This window comes from Castor canadensis, chromosome 4 (assembly GCF_047511655.1).
Source record: "Castor canadensis chromosome 4, mCasCan1.hap1v2, whole genome shotgun sequence".
In the NCBI taxonomy this organism is placed as follows: domain Eukaryota; kingdom Metazoa; phylum Chordata; class Mammalia; order Rodentia; family Castoridae; genus Castor; species Castor canadensis.
In genome coordinates this window covers 116,198,137-116,214,476 of record NC_133389.1, presented here as the reverse complement: position 1 = coordinate 116,214,476, position 16,340 = coordinate 116,198,137, and the positions used below count along the sequence as shown (strand labels likewise).

The following is a 16,340-nucleotide window of genomic DNA, read 5'->3' as shown; positions in this document are numbered from 1 at the left end:
TCTTTTGACTGCCATTTCTATGAAGAGAGAAGAAAATGTTAGCAAAGAGTTTGTCTGTTCTTGTGTGGGCAACAGTGAGTGGATGAGAAGGAGAGATGGGCTCGATTGGAGATCTGTGTCCAAGAGTCTTGTAGCTCATGCAAAGATGACATATTTAAATAAGATACAGTGAACTATGAAGAAAGTCTTTTAGTTAAAAACAGGAATGAGAGGGTTTGATAGAGATTTGCTTACAGCTGTGGGTAGATTATAGAGGTTGCAAATACAGGGAATTAAAATTGTCAATAAATAAATTTCTGAACAACATACCTATGTTCCAATACAAGATTGTATTTCTCCTTTGAGCAGCTGCTTCTTCTTCTTCTTCTTCTTCTTCTTCTTCTTCTTCTTCTTCTTCTTTTCTTATTCTTCCTCTTTCTCTCTTTCTTCTTCCTTCACCTTCTTCTGTTTGAGATGAGGTCTCACTGTATAGCCACACTGACCTCAAACTTTTTATCCTGCCTCAGCCACCTGAGTGCTGGGATTACAGGTGTGTTCTACCACACCCAGCTTGGGGCGTTCATATAAATAGCATTCAATCACACCATGATCCATTCCACAATGATCCTTAGGGAATTTGAAAGTATATGATGCAGCAATGTCCTTAAAGAAGTCTCAACTTAGGAAATGAAACTTGTAGACTATAAGCATGTCTAAGCTGAGATAGAAAGGTGTATTTAAAGCTGCATTTATTGCCATCATCATTTTTTCATAACAAAACTTCCCTGTCCCCACTATTAGAAAAGTTATATTAGAGAAATTATTTCTTTGATTTCCAAGATTATGTTATACTTAGAATATGAAATCTGTGTTTGATGATAGTCAAAGACAAAACTGATGGGCATTTTTGAAGGGAACACACAGCCACTAAACTCATGTTGCCAGATTTAAAGAACTCATTCTGGATAGTCAAGCAGCTGGCATGACTTCAGGTTCATGGTGGGGAAAGTTGCACACATTTTGTCCACAAGAAAGAGAAATGCAGATTCTCTGCATTTGATTCAGAAAAACTGTGAGGACTAACAATTTGGAATTTTCACAGATACGCAGGCCCCTGTAGTCAAAAAGCAGATGCTGTCTTCAGACTCAACTGGGCCACTTACCTTGCAAGCACAGAAAACATCATAGTAGCTAGCTTTGATGGCAGAGGAAGTGGTTACCAAGGAGATAAGATCATGCATGCAATCAACAGAAGACTAGGAACATTTGAAGTTGAAGATCAAATTGAAGCCGCCAGGTGAGTGGCTGGGAGATGACTTAAAAGGCCATTTGACTTTTATTCCCCTTGATTTATCTTTTAAAGTTATAAAGTGTAAAGAATGTAAAGGTGCTGGAATGAGCTTATAATCTTTCACCCTTGTGATAGGTTTTTAACGAAGATACTGTATTTAGATTAAAATTTATATCATTATAGATTTATATGAAGTTTGAAACAAATCATTTCCTGAATTTCTCTTTGTATGCACTCTAGAAAGGGAGTTGGCATATATACTACTGCCTGCTAAGAGCAGAGACTGGAAATTCATCAAACACATGGATAAACTGAGCAATGCCGGTATCCTGAATGTGTTCGTCAGACTTTTTGTTGCTGTTGACAAAATGCCTCATACGAGCAACTTAAATGGGGAAGGATTTATATTGGCTCACAGTTTTAGAGGTTTCTGTCCATACTCTTTGGCTCTGTTGATTCTAGACCAACTGAAAACATTTTCAGACTTTTTCTTCTCTGCTTTTTGCTCATAATTCTCAATGTAAACTTAGTTAAAAGAAGCCACCCATAACCATGCCACAGTCTGAATACTAGGCTGCCTTGAAATTTCCTCTATTAGATTAATTGGTCCATTACCTTTAAACTCAGCCTTCTGAAAAGTCTTACAGCATTTATAAAATGTGGACAAATTATTTGCTGCTATGGCACAAAATGAGCTCTAGTCCAATTCCCTGTAAAGTCCTCGTTCTGATCTGAAACCTCATGAGCACAGTCTTTTCTGTTCGTATTTCTATCCACATGCTGGACTTCTTAACTACCACCAGAATTGCCCATTAAGACCTGTTCCTAGCACTTGGGGCTTTTTCTAGCCTGATTCTCTAAACTTTTTCAAATTCTTCCCACAAACCAGTTCCAAAGCTCTGGAAGATATGGTCTGGTAGTCACAGCAATGATCCCACTTCTTGATACCAATTTTCTGTATTAGAGTCTCATCACAATGACAAAATAGTTGGCATAAACAACTTAAAGGGAGCAATCATTTATTTTGACTCATGGTTTCAGTCCATAGTTCTTGGCTTCATTGCTTCTGGGCCCATGGTAAGATAGAACATCATGATATAGTGGTAGAAGCATGTGATAGTGGCTACTCACCTCATTGCAGACAGCAAGGAAAGAGAGCAAATGCCTGGAGCAAATGCTTTTTCTTTTCCCATTTTTAAAATTCCATCTAGACCCCCCGACAATAGGATGGTATTTCCCACATTCAGAGCCAATTTTCCACCCTTAATCAATCCTCTTAAAATACCCCCTTAAATCTTCTGGGTGCTTTTCAATCCAATCAAGGTGACAATCAAAATTATTAACCATCACACCAAGTATACTTCTGGCTAAACACTCAATGTCATCCCTTACAGTCAAGGCTAAGTGGAGAAGTTCAGTACACATTTACATTGCAGGAGATTACAAGTATGAAGTGTTAGGAGAGGCTCCTACAGTCTGGATAAGAGCATCTTTTCTATTCTGGGAAAATTATAGAGTGCAGCCATCACGGGTCAAAATTATAAGGGCTTCATCAAGTATAAATCACCACTCATTCTTCTGCCCTTCACTTATGGGCCTGTTAATTGATGTGATCTGGCTTAAGAGAGCCAGATATGCATGTAACATGTGAAGTGTCTTGCTTGTAGGCATTCCCATTAAAGCTGCACAGCAGCCCTGGAAGAAGGTGCTGTTATCCTTTATTTCAGGTGAAGAAATGGAGACTCTTAGTTTAGATATCTTCTCAAGATGAATCAGGATTGGGACTCAGTCTTATTCCAACTCTTCTGTTGAGCTGCATTCAACTGATAAATGGGAAATCTTTGAGTTTCTATAACCAACTGCATGGATGTCTGGGTAATCCTAATAAGTCGGGTGGTTTGAGACAATGTAGTGAAATCATAGACTAGGGAATGTAGAAATATCCATGAGTGATTAAATGGATGGAGGAAAATGTCTTTACAAAGAGGAAACAACCAAATAAGAGAAGAGGAGATGATAGACAATTTAATTCCCTATACCAATGTTAATAATAACTGTTTTTCTTAAAAATTAAAAACAGAGATTTAGATTAGAGAGAAGATAACTTTAAGAGTGAGGCTTTGATATTTTAAAAATAAGTTTTTATCTCTCCAGATTGGTCTTCTATGGGAGGAAACAAAGTTTCCAGGATCTCCCGAACCTGACCTACAAAAGTCTTAAAGTTACAGAACTGAGTATCTGTAGAATATAACTCCAGTTAAAAATAATGAGATGAAGTATATTTACACAATGAAAAAATATTCCAGCAACAAAAAGAACTGAATATAACAACATGGTGAATCTCACAAGGTTGAATGAAAGAAGCCAGACACAAAAGTATACAATGATCCCATTTATAGGAAGTTCAGAATCAGGTCCAAACTCAGGTGAGCTTTTTAAGGAACCCAATAAAAGAGGAGAATTTCATTTATGATTGGAAGCTGTGACAGTGTACATAGGCCATAGTCTCAAGGCCACATTAACTTTGTAAAGGTTTGCCAACTTGTGTGCTCATGATTCACTGAACATGTCTGTATGTATGATTCTTCATATCTAAAGAGTTTAACAGGGAGGTGAGCTGAAAACTAATTTTAATTTTCTCTAGTGCTGCTTAACTCAGCTGACTTGGATTTATATCATCCATTGAAAACATGAAGATTCAAAGTTACACACACATTAAGGCAAAGGCCCCAGATCACCCATGATGCCGTGAAGCTAAATGTTCCACTTGCTAGACTTTTTTAAGTCAAAATTTTACCTTTGACATAAGAATAAAAAATAGATGCATAAAACATATTTTTCATTGCTTTTTCCTGGTTTCAAATCCCAAACACAGTTTGGTGGCAAAAAGACTTAATACATCAAGGAGAATGTGCTTTCTATTAATGGTGCTGAGCTAGCTAATCAACACCCATCATAGGAAGGAACTGACTTAGACAACGGTGTTTGAATTCTCAGGTAGGGGGCCAGAGACATTTCTAAGTCCTACCCAGATGTTCTCCCTGCCCTTATCTTTCTCCATTGCAGGGGCTGCTACTTTCAAACTGAAAAACATCTGGAGAGATTTGAATTCAATTATGTAAAGAAAAGTGCATCTGGGCTGCAAATTTTTATATAAAGCTGTGAAAAAAACTGCCAGGATTTGTTTTCTGTGAATCATACACACACACACACACACACACACACACACACACACACACAGTTTTTATGGACTTTAAGAAAAGGAAACCTTATTTGTCTAGATCTTAAGTTAGTATGGTAGACATGTGTTTCAGGTGTTTTTGATTGCTCGCAGTGATTCATCTTGGTTTGAAATCAAATGAAAGAGATAAAAATGTCAGGATCTCACATTTGTACAGTAATCTTAGTTTTCTTTACACAATGCAGAACTGATTTTTCTGACTTCTTTCATGTATTTTAGACAATTTTCAAAAATGGGATTTGTGGACACTGAACGAATTGCAATTTGGGGCTGGGTGAGTAGTTGTTTGGCAAATTTGTATGCATTTCTTAGCAAATATAACCCAGAAAAGGTTAATTTATCTTTTGTATATAAATATTTGGACTTGAAATTCATGTCTATCAAGTCAGGGACCTCAGGGCAGTAACTTTCTAGAGTCTCTGAGCCAGACTTGCATTTTTGTTTATTATGATGAGGGGAGGAGTTAAGAAGAGGAGAAGAAAGAAAGGTGGTCAAGAAAAGGCGAGAGAGGAAAAGGGAGAGAGAGGAGGGAAGAAAAGAGACCTTGCAAGAGTCAGTCAGTAAAGATTTTGTGTTTATTGTTTTTTACTTATTATTTTTCTTTAATTGGTACTATGCAGTCACTAGAGTCAACAAATGTTCTGTGTTTTTCTCTCTACATCTACAAGGAGAAAGGATCAGGCCTCTGAAATTATATTCTTTAGATACTGCCCAATTAAGGCCAATTTAAGCCTCCTATACCATGCTTTCTATCTCTAAAGAGGCACAGTATATAAAGATGTGAGAAATGTGGAAACTGCAACTCGCTTACCATATGTCCTTATTCCTTTACCTCCATAAAAATAACTGTTTCCATTCCTTAGTCATATGGAGGGTACGTAACCTCAATGGTCCTGGGATCGGGGAGTGGCGTGTTCAAGTGTGGAATAGCAGTAGCACCTGTGTCACGATGGGAGTACTATGGTATGTAAGTGCTGTCAAGGAACTACTCAGGGTTGACCTTAAAGTTTCTGCAGTGAAACCCATTCATTTTTGAGTGTCTGTGTTTCTACAGCAAATAATAGGCCGATTCATCTTTGAGGTTCTGTATGGATTCTTGTAAGATGATTTCATTTATTCTGCTGTTATACAAGGCTGGGTGAAATTACATATTATCTATACACTTAACTTCTTATCACAAATTCTGTTTTCCAAATTTCAAAACAGCCCCAATGCTATGCTTCTCAGATTAATTCTTCCATATCTTTATTCTAATTTGATTTTTTGGGGATTGTATATATTAGCAGAATAATGGAAATGTTTATCTTTTACCCTTCAAGTAAAGGTCAAATATAAGTTGGGCTCTGGGGGAAAAGAGATGAGTAAGGACAGATGAAATAGGTATGTGTGTGACCCACTATCTTTTAGTGAGTGAGAGATTCTCTAGAATATCAGAAAATATTATTCTATAAGGACTCATAACCTGTAGGGCTGCAATACCCAATGGAAGACTAGGTGGGAGGGAAAAGTTAGATGTGAGGAGGAAATGCAGCATTTTCCTGCATTTCCTCTGACCCCATTTGCAATCCTTTATGTAGTGTAATGGTAGCATCATTGATAGTGAATATGATTATTACATATTTTATATGATTGAGGCTCTTTCAGCCTCTCCCAGCCAAGAGAAGCGAATGTCTAAGACATACTGTTATCTTTCTGTTAAAAAAACAAAACAGAGGCCATAGATACCACTTGATTAGCACAGAATAGAATTATTTTATATTTTACTTTTCTGCTGGATATTAATTGTCCAGTTACATGGCTTATTTTTGGAGACCTCTGGTGGTCAATAAAATAATAAGAACAATCTTTGTGAGCTTAAAAATATATAATGAGAAGAAAACTTCATTAAATACACATGGACCAGCTTAATACATGGAAACTCAATAGCATTTGTAATCTATGTGTAAACTTGGACAATTTTATTCAAAGATTATATAAAAGAAACATGTAAGTGGTATTTCAAGGCATATTTCTAAAAGTTCACAGATGCATGCTGCAGTTATGCATAATATTTTTTAAATGTTATTTTTAAAATTTCAGATCTTCTTATACATGTAAACCTGGTTAATATAAATAAGGAAGGGGTATTATGTTCTAAAACAAGCAGATCTGAGGGCTGCAGATGTTTGAGGAAAATATATTTTGCCCTTAAAGTCCATTTTTTCCTTATCAAATATATGAACTAAGTCTTTGTTATTTAACTATTAAATTTTAAAAATATATGAATGCTTTATGATGATCTTATATTTTAAAATATCCTTTAAAATATATTTTCTATGACTGTCCTCCAGACATATAAAATTATATGTAGTCTATTCATTTTAATCAAAATAATAAAAATTGCTATTACTCATTTAGGAAGAAAATAACTTTTTTTTATAGAAATGGCATAAAAAATACATGTGGAGCAACTAATACTCATCAGTGTAGTTTCAATCTACATAGGCAGTCATTCAAAAGTGTTAGGATGCTGAGTTCAGATCATAGATCCACTTTAGGAATAAACAGTCAATTCTGAAATACTTGTATAATTCAGTGATATTCATACCATTAACCTTTTCAGCACAGTGACAAAATATTCTTATTTATACTAATCTGATCACTTAAGAGGACAGTTTTAAACAATTTTGTCAGATTTCTGAAGCTCTGTTGGATTTTGCCCACAATAAATTTTCTTACTCATATTTTAGGGCAAATATATAGACAATGCATACTTTTATTTTTTTAATTGGCAAAAATATGTTTATCCTAAATAACTAAACCGATTACACAAACCAATTGTCCTACCATATTTATAGATATGAGAGCTTCTATCATTTCAGCAGACAGATAATAATGTAATGTTTCACAGTGCTGAAGTGCTATAACACAAAAATTGAGTCCTCTCCATAAAATGAGGGAGAACAAATGCTTAACTTGCATTACTATGGAGTAGACGAGCTAATATGAATACTGATATGGGATTCTTTTTTTTTCATTATAGTAAATCCCAACCTGCCAACAAAATAAAACATGATTTAAATAAGCAGCTAGCAATTTATCATTGTTGATAATTTCACAAATTAGGGCATATATTTGTCTTAGTACCAAGAGATTCAAGGCATTTGAGGTATTAAATTACTTTCTTTGAGTAGGTCATACTTCACATTTGACTTTTCTGCAGATGAATTATTGATTGGGTTTTAGATCATCTAGTTTGATCTGCTCCTTCCCCTATGATAAAGGCTAATGTGAATGGGTTAGGACTCAGTATGAAAAAGTATGAATCTGAGAGGTAGTCTGGGTTATAGCATCTCTGTGTACATTAACAAGACAAAGGTGGAAAAGATGCTTCTGAGAGTAACACTATATACCTATGCAAAAGTTAAGACACAAGAAAACATGTAAATTAACTCAGTAAGTTAATAAGTAGAAGAAAAGTTGTTATTTAGGAATTAATCTCTTTTCTTTTTTTCCATCACAGACTCAGTATACACAGAACGTTACATGGGTCTCCCAACTCCAGAAGACAACCTTGGCCATTACAGGGTAAGGAGATGAGAGAGTAGGACTACTTTATAACCTATTTATAAGTGGTGTAAGAACTTTTTAAATATATCTATTTTAGAAAAAAATATTTTTTATTTCCAACAAAATTCTTGTTAAAAAGAAATAACGCAGGTGGTTTAGAGATACTCCAATATCTTCCCTTACTATATTCTGCATAATTACAGTCTTTATTGCATACTATATAGGTCACAATATGCATTCATTTGGAAATACAAAGCAACACCAGATAATTACTTTAATTATAAAAATTTCAATTTAGAAAACATGCTTACTCATAGCCAACCAAGGAGTGTTTTTATACAAGATTTGGTAAAGTAGGTGAGAGGTAGGAACATCTGGGTCAGTACTCTGAAAAGTCTGACCCTAATAGCATACAACAGGTTGCTTGCTTGATGGGTAGGTTGCTCTGCAGTTGCGCTTAGCATTTGAAATAAGGTCTTACTGTAGCTATTGCTTGCTATCACTGCTAGTGTGGATGCCATGGCAAAGCCAGAGCAAGGTGCCCACCTTGATGCAGCTGCAAATGCCATCATAAGTAGTAGGGATCCTTCTAGCACTGTGACAGTTCTAACACCTTCTTGATTCTATTTGTTATGATAGTTGGGGATAAAAATTAAAATTTTTGAATGACAATATCAGTCATCTCTGATGTCTCCATTCTCTAAAACTACTGATACTGAATTCTGTCTTTTCATTATAATAAATCCCAACCTGCCCATAAAATAAAATATGATTTAAATAAGCAACTAGTAATTGATCATTGTTAATATTGTCATAAATTAGGGCATATATTTTCACCAGGAGAGTAAATTTAAAAGAATGACATAAGAACATAAATTCTCTTCATCTGGGTCATAACTCAATACACAGAGCATTGCTCTGAGCAATAGCTGTACAGTTTTGTAAGATGTCAACATGATTATGGATTCTGAAATCATCTGATCAAAATACAATAAAGTCAAAAGTTTCTAGTTTTGTAAGATATGTATACTTCATTTTACCTTTTACCTTCAACATTAATTATTGAGTCTGTAGAAAGGAGAAATGTGTGTTGGTACCTGCATGTGTTTTCATCTATGCTTTTCAGTCATAATAATAATAAAGTAATAATCTTCAAAGTGAGATAACACATAAGTCATCTTTCCCCTACAAAGTTGTCCCATAACCAGCTTGTCCCTGTGTAATGGTCCCATCTGATAATTCATACTCATTTCTTCCCACTCTTTCTCCTCCATGTCCTCTAAGCCTCTTTAGACACCCTCTCTTTTCTTCATACCTGCATTGTTATTATCACATGACCTAGCTTCTTTTAGGTCAATAGCCCAGTTTGTTTGCCCCTACCTTCTCTTCCCATACTCTAATCTATTCTACACAAAGCCAGGAGATTAATCTGACCCACAACACTTTCTTGTGTCCTTATATAAATCCAGTAGTCATTCTTCAGCCTAGTTTTTATGGCAGGCTCACTGTTCCCTAATGTACCTGTGATTTTTCATTTTGTGACATTGGCCTCTGTCCCCTATGCCTGGACTGTCATTTGTCCTCCATTTCCACATGTCAGGAAACTTGTATTGTTCTCGAGTGGCGTAGCATCTCCCTTTGGATTCCATGGTATTTTCCTTGAATATCTCTTAATCCTCACATTATTCTTTCTTGACTTAATAGTTACTTTGTACTGGATTTTCCCCTCTGCAGTATGATAGTTATTCAAGGCTTTCCTCAGCATTACATTCTTTGGTTGCCCTGTACTAAGAATCTTTTTAAAATCTTTAAACCTTTCCTGATTCAATATCAAAAAATTTTGAAGGGAAATACTGTGATATAAGTTGTATATCTCCATCACTTCTCACATTTTACACCTTGAATTTTCTTGTTAGTGATCCAATGTGAATATTTAAATTTGATTGCCAGAGTACTCCCTTAACCATCTCAAAGTACCAAAAGCTCCTGAAGCATCAGCGATATACTGCCCATGATCCTAACAATTGACTAAGGAAATGGTGCATATGAATGAAAAAGCCTATTTTTTAATTATCCCATGCTAAAGAAGCATTCAGCTCTGAAACACAGGGTCAAGTCCAAACTCTGACATGGAATGCCCTTGTCACCTGCCTCACTTCCTCAAAGAACATCTGCTCACCTCTTAACAAGGCCTTCCTATATAATTATATAGCACAATTAGTTTTAATTTGACATTTCAATCTATATCTTTCTGTAGTTTTTTCCATAGGCTCTTTTCCACCTCAACCCCCCCCCCAACTCTACCCCCCATGGTGGTGGCCATTTTCATCTCTCCCCTTAGGTGTTCTCTGCATGAGGTAGTCATGTAAGTAGAAGTCACTTCCTACTGCCAATGGCAACATGCACACTGGGTGCACAAAGTCACTCTTTCACTTCGCTGCACAGATGGCACCCGAGGACTGTTTAATCCTTCCACGCCAGGAGTCGGGTTTTCTTGGCACGAAATTCATTGCTGGCAATGGACACATTAAAACTGCCAGTACCAGGGAGCTAAGGTTCCCAATGTGTTACTCAGAGGAATTATCTGGGAGGGCGATAGGTAAGGTGGGCAGGAGAAAGAGGGGCAAATGCATTAAAGGAATTGTCTCCACTGTGGTTAAGCTGCTTCCTCCGAATGTGGAGAACTGAATCTAAGTGGAGAACTGAATCTAAGTGCCTATTTTTGGTGCACAGCAGGCTTTAGAATAAAGCTGCCCTCCTTTGTTTTTTAAATGAGCCTGTGCTTTTGTCTCTGGCAGGAATACATTGAAAGATTCTATTTTCCTCCAAGGCCCCAGCTGCCCCTCTGGACCCCATCTTTTACTTTTCATTCCCAGGTTGCTCTTCTCTCTCTCTCTCTCTCTCTCTCTCTCTTCCTTCTTTTTTCCTTTCTTTCCCTCCCTCTTTGAAAAGACAAAGAAGACATCTCAACAATTCCTTCAGGCTTTCACCACCCTGTGCATTTCTGTGGGTCAGAAGAAAATATTTTGAAAAGGTTCCCATTTAGTTTGGACCAGTAACTCTTTTCAGCACACTGAGGGTTAGGAATGCCCAAAGCATGCAATAATTAAGGCCTTGATCTTTGTCCACTTTCTCAGCTAAGAAACCATTGATATGGTAGCCAGAATTACAGCCTTTGGAAGACAATACAATTTTCAATAAAATTTAAAGGAAAAAAGGATTCAGTATTAGGTCACTAATGATCCAGATTTGGAGTCCAGATCATCAAGAGGAGCACTTCTTATGAAATAAAGGTCTTAATTGATGCTAAGGAAAGAGAATTACAGGAGCCATTTGTATAGTTGGTGCAACAAGCAGGGATGTCAGGTGCAGTGGTCAGCTTGTGCCCTGCTGAGAGCCAGTCTGCATAGCCACCACAGTGGTCTCCACTCATCCCTACTCTTTCAAAGCTGTCATGTAAATTAGAGGACTCTGGAACCTAGACCCGATGCAGCACTGACTCCATAAGACTATTTTTGGAGATATCACCCACCCATTGGTAAGTGGCAAGGCAGAAGCACTTCTAAAGAATACAAGGAACTCAAAGAAGAAAGAAGACATGCATCTTTCTAAAACTCCAAGGAGCTGGTTTTGAGCTAATGAGCAGTGTAGCTCTGTGGACACATCTTTTCTACAGTCTGTCTCAGTCTACAGCAGACAGAAATGGTGACAGATTAGAGCAATGGAATGAGATAACCAAGGGGAAGACAATCTTCACAATCATTGACAATATGTGAGCAGCACTCCTTGAGGAGTGAGTTCCTGATGAGTACTGATGAACAGACTCTCAAATAGTCTTTTGTCAAACCTGCAAAAAGACATTAACATGTAGGAGACTTTCATTCACCTGTTCAAAGTGTTTTAACTGTTCAAAAATTTGTTCCTTGTAGGTAGAAGAAAAAGTAAAAATTTGTGGAGTAGAAATGAAAGAAGATAATACAACATGAACTTGAACATGACAAAGTATCCAATATGTATGAAAAAAACTAGAGTTTTTCAAATGATGCCTGTGAATCCCTAGGAATTCTGTTTTGGGGCACATCTATGGAAGGGAAAGAGAATGGCCAAGAAGTTAGAGTTTCACTTCTCCCACTCCTCTAAATCAGAGGACATCCAGTTTCATTCATTTATTAAGTGCTTCTATGGCCAGACACTATTCTAAGCTCTTTACATGGATTATTGGTTTCCGTACTCCCCCAAACCTTCTGAGGTAACATTCTAATTAGCTCCATTTTACTGACATAGAAACTGAGGGACAAAAATGTTAAGCAACATATAGATGCTAAGGGAGAGGACACAGTCCAGAAGAGAAAGATGGTGGGAGACAAGAAGAAAGCATAGACTGGCTCTCAAAAGGTTATGCAGAGGGGAGAGGTAGAGAGCCGCAGAGTAGACAGATGAATGGGGGAGCAGAGTGGTTTTCCTGGGACTTGTGAGGCACGTGCACTGATGGAGGGATAGCACAGAAGACAAGCTATGGGAAGAGCAGGCCAAATGGTAACCAATAAGCAGAACAAATACTGGGAGGGGAAACAAGAGGAAGGGCAAGAGGAAGAAGGCCCCAGTCCCGAGCCTTGCTGCCAAGACAAGAGGGCAGCCTGGAACACACAGAAGGGCTGATTTAACTTGTAGAGGAGATTTATTTTGCATTTTGCTCAAAATTTGATAGGCTTTTGGCAAGTGTATGAAACAGTCATAGATTTGGCAGTCTTCTGCTAGCAGATTTGAAATGTTCAATCCTTAAGAACTGCTGCATCGTTAGGTTATGCAAAACAGGGTGCAATTTTGTAAATATGCCATCTTGTACTGATTTGACATTTGTTCTATTATCCCAGAATATGCCAAAGGGAGAGAGACCTTCAGATTTAAGCCAAACCGTAACTTGTTTGTGGAGTGCTGATAAAATGTTGACTGCTGTGTGATCTTTAAAGAAGCCAGTGTTGCTTGTGAGGCCTGAGGTAGAGCCCCTGTCTGGAGCCGGTGGGAGCTCTTCGTTGGCACCTCATGGGTGCAGTTGTTTGATAGACATAAACAAGTAAAACATCTGATAGAGTGGGTTAGATTCATTTTTTCTTAAATGTTTTCTGTGGCCTCTGCTGTGGCATTAATAACACCACCATTTAATATTATTTATGTAACGTTGGTTGTATGTAAGAGAATTCCCAGAGCAAGCCAGTAAACCCAAGGTCACACATTACTGAATGGCTGGGCTGTTGCTCATTTGCCCAGTTGTCCATTAAACCCAGTGACTACCTGCTCTTATTACAGAGCCTGGGAACAGTGATGATTTGTTTGGCTATTATGTCAAAAGACAATAGAGTATGATGGTCAGTGACATGGGTTTGGAGTTAGAAAGACCTATAGCCAAATTCTATTTCCTCCACTTAACAGCAGTATGATCTTGAGGAAGTCACTTAACCTCAGTTTCCTAATCTGGATAATGGGACTAATCAGACCTACCTCACTGAGTTACCAAAATGACAACACGAGACCCTCATGCTTGTCATGAAGTAAGCTTTCAAACCATGGCAACTGCCACCATTATTATCTTCAAATTGTCCTCATGGTTCCTAGATGGCACAAGCAGTAACTTCAAAATTGTCACACCTTCTGTTTCTCAGAAGAGTAATACATCCCTGCACTCGTCAGCTCTTTCTTTTATTTCAAAAATACAAAGATCTATTTGTTGGAAGGTAACTGAGGAACCAGCATGATCCAACGAGCAGCTACAGATGGTTCTTCTTGGGGATTGAAGGAAAAGCTCCTCACAGAGATGCTGTGGAATCAATCGGCACTGCCACTGGACCAATCCTTCCCACTTCTCTTTGCCAGACTGTTGCTGGCAGCAGGGCTCTCCGGAAGTTTCCTGCCTCAGGAGTGCCAACTGCACCACCATTGCATCCTTGCCCATTTAGCACTCTGAGCTTCCTTTTTAGTAGTTGGTGATAGACTATTCGGCTTCTAACTTAGTCATCCATTTCCTTTTTTATTTCTGTTTCCATGGATAGGCAATGGGGGATCATGCTATTTGGGTGGGTTAAAATAGCACAATTAATTTTCTCCTGATCATTAATCATACCTCAAATGAATTCATGTGTTTCTTTCACTGACTTTCTGTGTTACCTTCCCAGCTTGAAGTGTGCCATACAGTGGCCAAAGAGTCTTGGTGGAGAAACCAGGAGGCACAGTCTAGTAAGGGATGATCTATTGGTGGTTCCAGAGGCAAAGTGACAGAGCTGCATTTTTCTAGGGGGAAGGGATGGGGTAGGGAATGTTCCCTGCAGTCTGAGAGCCTGAGAGTGGGTGTGAGCCTCCAGGCTGCCTGTCTCCCTCTCACAGAAAGGTCCCTCTGAGGCTTTCCTGAGCAAACAGGGGAAGTGTGCATCTGAAATGGCACACTGATCTTACGGTTGCAGGGGAAGCTTTTGTTTTATTTTTCTCTTGCTGCATTAAAGTATTTGTCTTTCTTTCTTTGTAGTGTAATATTGTTAATGTAAAACAATTTGCATCATGACACTTTTATCACAGTTTTCGTCTTTTTCGCAGTATGTTGCATTTCTCACCATGTCTAGTTCATCACAGCTACAGTGTGTACATCACAACATTTATCTTAGGCTCGGGGTTTTACTTGTTTATAAAAATTGTCTTCTTTCAGCCTGTATTCACTCCATTTAAGAAAAAAAAGGCAGCCAGAAACTGTTTTGGTCCAAACTCCAGTAGTTATCACATTCCTTGCTAACTGTCCTGTGTATTTATATGTCTCTTAACTATTACTCCATGATTTCTCAGTTTCATGGCACAGGGAGGTTGTAGGAGCAGCTTTTGCTGTTGTGATGCCAACCAGCACAGGCCCTTGAGGCTGTTGGAGGTGAGGTAAGGTGATGCAGTTATATATCTGGGTCAGGTCTGCTGTTAAAATTAACTATCTTCTGTGAGCAAAGGGCTGAATTTACTTGGGGAGAAACAAAGTGAGAGGAAGTCAGCACCAGCTGAGAGCATGACTAGCAGAAAAGATAACTACAGAAGACCCTAGAGATTCAGTGTTAAGGTTCACGGTCAATCTTTAAGCCTCGGCCAGCTTTGAATGGTGCACAACCATGCCTTTTAGGGAGATTTATTTTGACCCTTTCCACTTAAAGAGCAGAAAATTTTTCCGAGTTATAGCTCTATGTTAAGGCTGTATATCATATACACAGTCAGGAAACATGCCTCCCAAATCCCACAGGGCTGTTCAGACCAGCCTCTCTTCCAATTATTTCAGCGTGACAATGGGTGACTTCTCAAGAGCCAGAATACCCACTATTATTGTGTACTTCAAGTTCCAGGACAGTTAATTAATACTTGATTCCACACTGTTCCTTTCCTGGGAGACAAATTATAAGCAGTTTGGAATTTTAGAAAAGATGATGCAGAAACATAGAAAGTAAAGGGGTTTTCCTGTCAGACTTTGCTCACTCTGATACTTTCTATAGATGAATCCTGGTACAAGGTACTTACCTGTTGAATCTCAGTATCTCCACCTATAAAGCAGCATTGGTGTAGACCTATTTCACACAGACGTTGTAAGGATTCCTTAAGTGTTTTTGTAACCCCTTCATAATGCTTAGGACAGAAACAGGCACAGAGTAAATGCTCACTGAATGGTAGCTCTTGCTAATGTAATGTACAGCTTGAAAGTGGGCAAAACATCTCAGCAAACTTCAGAATGAGAATATTTTATTCTGCCTACTTTAGCTGTTTCCACTTGCTTGCAAAACTAGGACCATATACACTGGGCAGAATCACTGCTTAATGATTTCATTTGTTCATTTAGTTGATAAATATTTAGGACTGTATAGATGCTAAGAATAATGAATATAGGCAAGCCCCTTTTCTAAGTGTTGTTATTGTTTAGTTAGATGCAAAAAATTGTTTATTGACTAGCTGAAAAAATGGATGGATGAATGAATGGATGGATGGATGGATAAATGGATAGATTTATCTCAAACATCTCACCAGATGAAAAGTTTCTCTAAAATAAAATTTAAGTGTGATTTTTTAATGAATTCTGAGTGTTCTGAAAATTTTTGAATAAATTGTGAATTTGGGTCAGAAGTGGAATATGGTCTGGAGAAGTGGGAAGTAGCCTGACAGAAGTGGGGTGTCATATACTCTGAGCTTACCAGAACAGGATAATCATGGGAACTTTGGGCAACTGAAACATCTTCGGTAACTCTTGTCCTGAAAGCTGTAGGGAGAATG

The 16,340-nt window shown here is 37.8% G+C and overlaps 1 protein-coding gene across 1 annotated transcript in view; it reads left to right on the top strand.

The window, feature by feature from the left end:
* Positions 1-16,340, top strand: part of Dpp4 (dipeptidyl peptidase 4) — an 80,099-nt gene that overhangs the window by 58,246 nt on the left and 5,513 nt on the right. Inside the window, exons 20-23 of the mRNA XM_074070955.1 lie at positions 1,082-1,276; positions 4,731-4,785; positions 5,375-5,474; positions 8,014-8,078. Coding sequence (XP_073927056.1) covers positions 1,082-1,276; positions 4,731-4,785; positions 5,375-5,474; positions 8,014-8,078 — 415 coding nt within the window. The remainder of the gene's footprint in view (positions 1-1,081; positions 1,277-4,730; positions 4,786-5,374; positions 5,475-8,013; positions 8,079-16,340) is intronic.